The sequence below is a fragment of the Genypterus blacodes genome, unplaced genomic scaffold (genome assembly GCF_046128005.1).
Source record: "Genypterus blacodes isolate CSIRO-AG114 ecotype Tasmania unplaced genomic scaffold, CSIRO-AGI_Gbla_v1 ptg000122l_1, whole genome shotgun sequence".
Lineage (NCBI taxonomy): Eukaryota > Metazoa > Chordata > Actinopteri > Ophidiiformes > Ophidiidae > Genypterus > Genypterus blacodes.
In genome coordinates this window covers 1,061,490-1,069,583 of record NW_027466925.1, presented here as the reverse complement: position 1 = coordinate 1,069,583, position 8,094 = coordinate 1,061,490, and the positions used below count along the sequence as shown (strand labels likewise).

The window sequence follows — 8,094 nt, the reverse complement described above, 5'->3', positions numbered from 1 at the left end:
GTAATAAACATATACAAATATCGACTACTCGATTAATAATCGGTAGATTAATTAATCAATACAGGCTTGGAAACTAATAGCCTATTAAACGCCCTTGATGTCTCCCATTCACACAGACACACACACACACACACACACACACACACACGTTGTGTCTGGCAAATCAATTCCTACAGATGGACGCTTGTTCGCAGCCAAATAGTTGCAAACAAACGGACTATTGCGAACACAACAACTGTCGTCCTTTGACAGCCACAACATAAGGATTCGCCGGAGAGTCACAAAACACACGCCGACAACAATCAATCACACACCTCCGGACTCATACAAACCCAAACACCAACGCTAAGACACTCATCAGTAACTGTCGGTGTTTTGAAACTTTCTGCTCCGAAATTTATATCCTTTCGTTCCTCTCTTAAGCGTGATCTTAATCCAATTCCGTGGTGACAAACTCAAAATTCCGAATGCTGATCCACGGATTTAAACGCACCTGCTGTATACGAGATTCTAGCATTTAAGTGTTTGATTTGAGTCACCAAGCGCTTTTGGAGGGCGGTGCATTCAATTAGCGACACAGCTGCTGTTTCCCGGGACATGGAACATTGATTCTCTTAAAACATCACATTTAGATGCCCGGGACTGAAAAACAAAAGTGAATAAATAAGGGACCACTTACGGTTCTCTGTGGTCCGGTGGAGGGGACACCTGGTGCGGCCAGGAGACGCAAGGGGAGCCGGTGGAAGCCCGCATGTGGTCCAAACACACTCGCCTCGTAGTTAGTTCGCAAACACAGCTGTGGCTAATGTGAAATTAGCTTCCGGGAGCCCGCTAGTCTAGCTACTAACTACGAAAGTGCAAACCGGTAGACTTGCTTCACATCCGCAATTAAATATATTTAGATAAACGTTTTCCTTTTCACGGCGTTTCATTGTTTACATTCACAATAACTGGGTTCAGAACACTAAAATTAAACTTCACGCGACAGATTTGCCAGCGTTTTCCTGTTCTAATGTGAAGATTGCTGCCCCCTCGTGGTGAAAACATATATCGATAATTTCATCCTTAAATGCGTTGAATATGAAATAATCCACAACTTGAAGTTTTATTATCTCTTTTATTTGAGGCAAAGTGGATATAATTACAGAGAACACAGCTACATGATAACTATAAACTTCTGTTTGAAATAAATACAAATATGACTTTGTATTTATTTTATGTAAATATGTTGTATCTAAAGGTTTGAGGGCTAATTTAGCTCACAACAGCTGTGTGTCCATCCTGTATTCAGTGTGGATAACCAAATAAATAAATGCAAATTTTCACAAGCTACCACAGGAGAAGCCGGTCGATGAGTAATACATAATTGTAAATTAATGGAACAATGCATGGAAATACAAAGTGGCGGCCAATATGCCAACGATTCATTAGGCTTTCAAAAATGAATCATTAATCTGAAACGTTCCGCTGAAAACGTGTGGGCTGCGTGATAAACAACACACACACAGACACAGACACACACAGGCAGACAGGCAGGCGGGCGGGCAGGCATACGTGCTTCTATAGAAACACTGATTCATATGGACGTTTCCGCCTCTCTGGATCTCAGCTTTGGACAGTGAAACGTTTTTAATTTCACGGATAAAATTAGCTTCCAACCGGAGTGAGAAAGCTCATTAGCATTTGGTGAAAAGTGTTATTTCAAGTATCACTGAATAAAAGATGAAGGACGCAGCGTGTTCATCCCCCCAAAACATAATTATGAGAACTTACTTGGCTTTGAAGTTAGAAACTGGCTGTAAAGTTGATGCTATCTCATTAATTTGGAAATAAGCACTTAATTGACTTCATTCAAATCAATCAGAATGAGTTTTTACGCCTTCAGCCCAAACAGGAAGTTACTCCAAATCGGGCATGTCTTCAAATCCTTCTTCTTCCTTCTGGTTCCTCCTCTCTTCCGCCACCCTCCCCCTCTCCTCATCTGCCCTCTTCCTCTCCTCCATCGCTCTCTTCATCTCCTCCTCCACCTCCTTAATCCTCTGGTTTTGCTTCTCCGCCTCCTTGGCCGCGTCCTCCTTGGCCTTCTCATCGTCCTGCGGCGGCGGCGGCGGCTGCTGCTGCTGTGCGTCGTTGGTCCACTCCTCGTCCGAGTCGCTGATGTCGTCGTCGGCGATGTCCCAGTCGGGTCGGACAGGCTCGCCCTCTCCCGGGGCATCCTCGGCGGGCTCCGGCTCCGGCTTGTGGCGGGGGTCCTCCAGCTTGCCCCAGGCCACCTGGTCGGCCTTACGGAGGGAGATCTCCACTTTGGACGGGACCATGGTGACCGAGCTGTGCTTGACATCGATGACCTGGACGGAGGGAAGGCAGAGTGGATCCATCAATCAATCAATTCATCAATCAATCCATTCATCCACCCATCCATCCCTTGCTGGTCTCCCTGGCTCAGGTACTCACCCCCCACAGGTGGAAATCCTTCTTGAACACTTTGTCGTTCTCAAACTGGATGTCGCATGACAGCTACAGAGAGGAAAGAGGGAGATTCATTCATTGGTTGGTTTTGAAGTTTAGAGCAGTGTGTGTGTGCCCGTGTGTGTTGTGTGTGTTGGATCCTGGCTCACCACAGTGCGGTTGGCGTCCATGCAGCTCAGCTCTGGGTTGGGGTTTTTGGCGTAAATGGTTACGACAACATTATTGCCTGTCTGGTGCCAGTCATATCGACACGCAACCTTTCTCTTGTCCTGTACACACACACACACACACACAGACACACACACACACACACACACACACACACACAGATTGAGCAATTTCCAAAATCTGAAGACTTTGTGGACACTTTTCTTCAGAGCGGTTGGATCCATTTTTCTGTTGCTAACCTTCTTGGGGATCCAGCGGTGTTTGCCTGTGGTGCAGCCTTTCTGATCCAGGAAAGCGTTGAAGTCCATGGTCCTTATACAGCAGCAGCTCCAGTATTTATACCTGAATGCCACAAACAGACACATGCTCAAGGGCACCAAGGCTGTACTGCAGTGTGTGTGTGTGTGTGTGTGTGTGTGTGTGTGTGTGTGTGTGTGTGTGTGTGTGTGTGTGTGTGTGTGTGTGTGTTACCCTTCATGAAAGACAGGTCCTCCAGGATGATAGGTGCACATTTCCATGTCCGTCTCTGGACCTTGATAAACCTAAACACACAGATATTGCGTTGCATTGATTAGAGAGCAATGATCAGGTGATCAGGTGATTACAGGTTCACCTCCCATGATACCCTGAGTTCTATTTGACAGAAATAGTGTATCTGTGTAATTGCTGGGCTCAGGAGAAGGTCTGTAACACTTAGCAGGTGTTCCTCTTGTGGCCACTAGATGGAGCTCAGCAATCGGCTGAGAGGGCTACAGTGAAGGAATGAGGAGCAGCTTGTGGTCTTATTGGGTGTGTGTGTGTGTGTGTGTGTGTGTGTGTGTGTGTGTGTGTGTGTGTGTGTGTGTGTGTGTGTGGATGATGGGTTTTTTTTGGCTTTTGCTGATGTCAAAATGAAGCTACAATTTTAGGCTACGAGAGAATTGCCACAGACGACGTCTATAGACCCACACACACACACACACACACACACACACACACACACACACACACAGATGCAAACACAAATGAAGATACTCACAGATTTGCATCCTGCGTTCTTGCATCGTGTACCTTGCATAACAATTTGACTCACTGTAGGATGAAGGTGAAGAAAAAACAGAAAATTTTACTTTGAAGTTTCAAATGTGAAGGCCAAAGACACACACAGACACAGACACACACACACAGACACACACACACACAGACACACACACACACAGACAGACATACAGACACACACTCAAACTGACCTTTCTTCTCATTCTCTGCTCTGTTGCTGATGTCCAGTTTCTTCATCACCTGAGTCAGTGATGCGGACACCTTCGGGGACAGCTTGATCTTGTCCTCGTCTGAACTACACGCACACACACACACACACACACACACACACACACACACGCACACAAACACACACACAGACACACACACACACACACACACACACGCGCACACACACATTGACATAAACAGATACATCTTAGCCCATGTACATTACATAGAAGCGTATGTATAGTGAAGAAGCTCACTCATTGGCTTGAGACACACACACACACACTCACCTGGGCCTCTCTTTCTGTAGCTTCTCAGCAGATTTGGGGCCCTGGTAGATGATCTCCTGGTCGTTGGCGTGTTTCATGTCGCCCTTTTGCGTCGACACCTCCGGCCGCAGAGGCTCCTCGGGCTTCTGGTCGCTATGGCGCCCGCGGGTGCAGCCCTGCTCGAAGCACAGCAAACACTTTAGGTTCATTCTGACACACGAGGACAATCTGATGCCAGATTAGGAAACCAAATTATTAGGAACCACAAAGTTTGACGGGTGATAGACAGTTGTGGGTTTAAAGAAGTATTGATCAATCAAATCAAATGTTTTCGTATCAAAGTCTTTATGAAGTCTGAAGAGCAAGCAGAACACTTACATAAAATTAATAATAAAATAATGAAAGTCATTAAATTGCAAGAAATAAACGACCACCTCAAAACATTTTTTTTTTTTTTTTTTTACGAGAAGACCTGAATAATGACCATGACCGTTTGACCTTTAAGCAGTGTGTAGAACATCTTAAAAATGAACTTTTAATGGTAAGTGTTTACTCTACCTGGATGGAGAGAAACTCTGAGAAGTCTGTGGTCCTCTTCCTACAGCAGGACCAACCCTACACACACACACACACACACACACACACACACACACACACACACACGCAATGACACATGCATATTTTCATCGTCCAATTAGACTAGAAGAGCTGTTTGCTTGTTTACCTTCAGGGCGTCATGGAAGATGGGAACACCTGGATGGAAGAGGCAGGACTCTGGAGGAGGAAAAGAAGTTTAGGAAGGGAACACACACACACACACACACACACACTGTCAGTAAGCTATACCAGCTGCTCAAGAGGTGTCAGCTGGGTTGGGTAGTGTGTATGTGTGTCCAAAAAAGGAAGGGAGGTTACAGTTGCTATGAAGGCAGAGCCACGTGGCCGACATGCATACAAGGCTCGACCAATTTGACGTATTTCAGTCAATACACACTAACATACTTTTAAGAGAAATCCTTTACAAGACAAAATGAAACGTTTGGCTCATAAAAATCTGGAGTTTCCGGTCAATTTTGTCTCAGTTCAAGAAAATGATGGATTCTAAACTGTCTGGGAAGAAACTAACTGCAGAGACGAAAACAAATCTCTTGATCACACTTTATCGCCTTATGAGCCTCTTACTTCTTCCTATTGGACAATGCTGTCATGCTGATGTCATTGTCATATAATTGATCTTGCACTTGTAAGATTTGAGTGTTTTGCTTCTATTCTTAGAGTCCTAAAGCCTGGGGATCGAAGTGTAAACTTTAACTGAGAAATTTAACAGGTTTGATCTGAAAATAGCAGCCTAATGTGATTTGTGTCCATGAGACACTGACACTGATCAGTTTGAATAAACTGAGCTTCTTTGTCTCAAACTTTAACACACACACAGACACACACAAAGCCGTGAACAGGCCCTTACCGTCATTGTTCTTGTCAGAGTCAAATCTCTCTCCACAGCCTTTGTTATAGCAAAGTAGAGCCATGAGGGCGTGATTGTTCGCACAAGTCCCTTCTTCTTTTCACCTTGCAGTCGCCGTTTGTCTGTGCTCACGTCTCTTCCTCCTCCCTGAGTCTTGTCTGCTTTAACAGCAAGGTAGCCTCTCCAGAAGGTTCTCCAGTCAGGAGGAGAAGGATCAGAAAGAGAGAAAGATCCAGAAAGGAATGATCACTTTTCTTTCTCTCTCTCCCTCTCTCTCTAGGTGAATGAAAGATAAAAATAGCACCCCCCCCACCCCTCTCTCAATTTACAGCTGTCATGTCTTATCTACTGGTGGGGGGTTGACATTCCTGCCGCCTGTTGGAGACAAACTCGGAACTTCAGTCAGATTCTGGATGAACCGACCTGCTGAAACCTGGAGCTGCTTAGATTCATTAGTATTTGAAATTTTTACTTCAACTGAAATACACAAATAATGCTTTATAGACAATTCAAATGTATGGGTCTCAAACTGAGCAATGTATGAGACATGTTTCAGTACTTTCAGGTCATAACTATAGTAGAAGTCTTATCCAGTACCTTGGGCCTTTTATACGTTTATGTAACAAGACTCCATTTATCCTGCGCACTGTAGAGACAAACTGCCTGCAACTGTAGCAAAAATGACCATAAATTATTGACTGAAGACAAAACGTCGCCGCTTCTGAGACTTTCTGGGCGGACTGCGTTTGGAGTGATAGATCTCTTTGAAAGGATCGCTTTCTCAAACGTGAAAACTCCCGAAAATAAAACAAAATCCATCACCGCTGGCGTCTGTCAAAGCCCCTCTCAGTGATCTTGAACCAATAATAACACAAGCACTTTCATTATTTGAGGAAAAGAGGGAGCGAGGAGGCGGGACGCTGCGGTTAAATCATCTCTGTGGGAGACCAGGAGCCATTCAGCGTCTGTGAAAGCTCTCGCTTCTGAACCTGTCGCAGCACTACTCTGCACACTGAGAGAAAACACAACTATTTTAGGTTATATAAAGGCAAAAGGTTTGGCCGTTCATTTAGCAAGTCCTTCAGGTAGCTTTAGATATTAATGTTGGGGAGGGTACAGGGTTACACTACACATCTTAGGCACAGAAATGCAGTAATAACTTTCAATTTCTAAAAAGCAATTTCTAGAGCCACAGCATGACAGCATCTAAGACCTAAAAAAGCTAGGGAAATCCCTGAAATGACAAAATTTTGAGACGAGTTTTGCAGCAAATCTTGGTTGCAAGGTTGAGTCTGTAAATGGTTAAGGCAGTGGTTCCCAAACCTTTTCTTTTGCGCCCCCCTTATATAGATCAGAAGTTTTTCGCGCCCCCCCCATACATCTTCCCGCTCTGGGGGACTCTCCTGCAGTGAGACGAAGAAGTATCGCCTCATTCGTTTACCTGAGGCGGTACTTCTTCATATCGCTCCTCTTCCGATTCCCGCACCGCCCCCCCCCTCCCGCAGTAGCTATGCGCCCCCCACTTTGGGAACCACTGGGTTAATGCATCATATTCTAATCCTGCACAATTGGAATTCAATAAAAGGCAGTCCAGTAATCAAAAACACACATTTAGGAATGGAAAATGACTTTATTTCTTCCAAAAAAGAGAAGGAAAACAAATCCCTAGAATAAACAAATATACTGCTGTAAAATAAAAGCCCATGATTTTTTTTGTTTCCTTTTCAAAATGTAACATTTGTTTGCCTTTCCATGCTCGATACAATCCATATATTTCTGCTTTAAATAAATAGAAAAAATGTACAAAGAGAGACGGGGCGGGGGGAGGGGAGGGGGGCGAAGGGAGAGCCAGAGATTAAAAGTTGTACATCGCTCAAAAAACATTTGGCATCATGGAGAATTCACGGCCGATCCTGATTCACGGCTGATCCTGATGTACGGGGTGGTCCGCAGGCCTCCAATTGGCGCCGTTTGTCTGCTAAACCCGCCCCCGCTGAGTAGTAATCATACCTATATACTGCTGTAATAATGCTAATATCTTTCATGTTCAGAAAAATAAAGGCTAAATGAAAGTAACATCATGGCGGATTATGAGAGTATGTGTAAGCTCTGTGTTCGTGTGTGTGTGTGTGTGAGACCGTGTGCATTCTCTATATACAGAATAGTGAGGCAGCAATCCGAGGGTTCTTACCAAAAAACACAGATGTAGAAAAAACAGAACGTGCACAAGAGATCTTTGATTCAACACATCGACTCACTGACGAAAATGAATTTATCTGTTCAACAGCCCCTCTCCTTTTCCTCACGTCAGCTCATTTTGCGGCTCCCGCCCTCCCCGCCCCCCCCCCTCGACTCAGAATGGGTCTCGGCACGACGCGTGCAGCCACAATTAGTCACAACGGAGATGTGCTGCGAGTAACAAACGTGACGTCTTTGGGAAATAGTAACATAAGTTTTGCGCTGGCGATTACTTTT

General features: G+C 44.8%; 1 protein-coding gene across 1 annotated transcript; it reads right to left on the bottom strand.

The window, feature by feature from the left end:
- Nucleotides 1–1,141: 1,141 nt before the first annotated feature.
- LOC143010308 (cysteine and histidine-rich domain-containing protein 1) lies at nt 1,142–5,803 on the bottom strand. Its single transcript, XM_076162580.1, has 11 exons — nt 5,620–5,803; nt 4,879–4,928; nt 4,713–4,769; nt 4,176–4,330; nt 3,867–3,970; nt 3,656–3,708; nt 3,109–3,179; nt 2,877–2,979; nt 2,619–2,738; nt 2,455–2,517; nt 1,142–2,348 (listed from the first exon to the last, which is right to left on the bottom strand). Exons 1-11 carry the CDS (start codon nt 5,681–5,683, stop codon nt 1,899–1,901), a joined length of 1,290 nt encoding a protein of 429 aa, XP_076018695.1. The 5' UTR covers nt 5,684–5,803; the 3' UTR covers nt 1,142–1,898.
- Nucleotides 5,804–8,094: the final 2,291 nt, after the last annotated feature.

What these genes read in the sequence shown, in the direction of transcription:
- LOC143010308 (XM_076162580.1), bottom strand. Translation starts at nt 5,683, where the DNA reads ATGGCTCTACTTTGCTATAACAAAGGCTGTGGAGAGAGATTTGACTCT. An exon ending in CAGAGTTTCTCTCCATCCAG is followed by an intron (nt 4,331 to 4,712) that starts GTAGAGTAAACA and finishes TGCTTCGAGCAG; the next exon opens with GGCTGCACCCGCGGGCGCCA. An exon ending in AGCAGAGAATGAGAAGAAAG is followed by an intron (nt 3,709 to 3,866) that starts GTCAGTTTGAGT and finishes TTCATCCTACAG; the next exon opens with TGAGTCAAATTGTTATGCAA.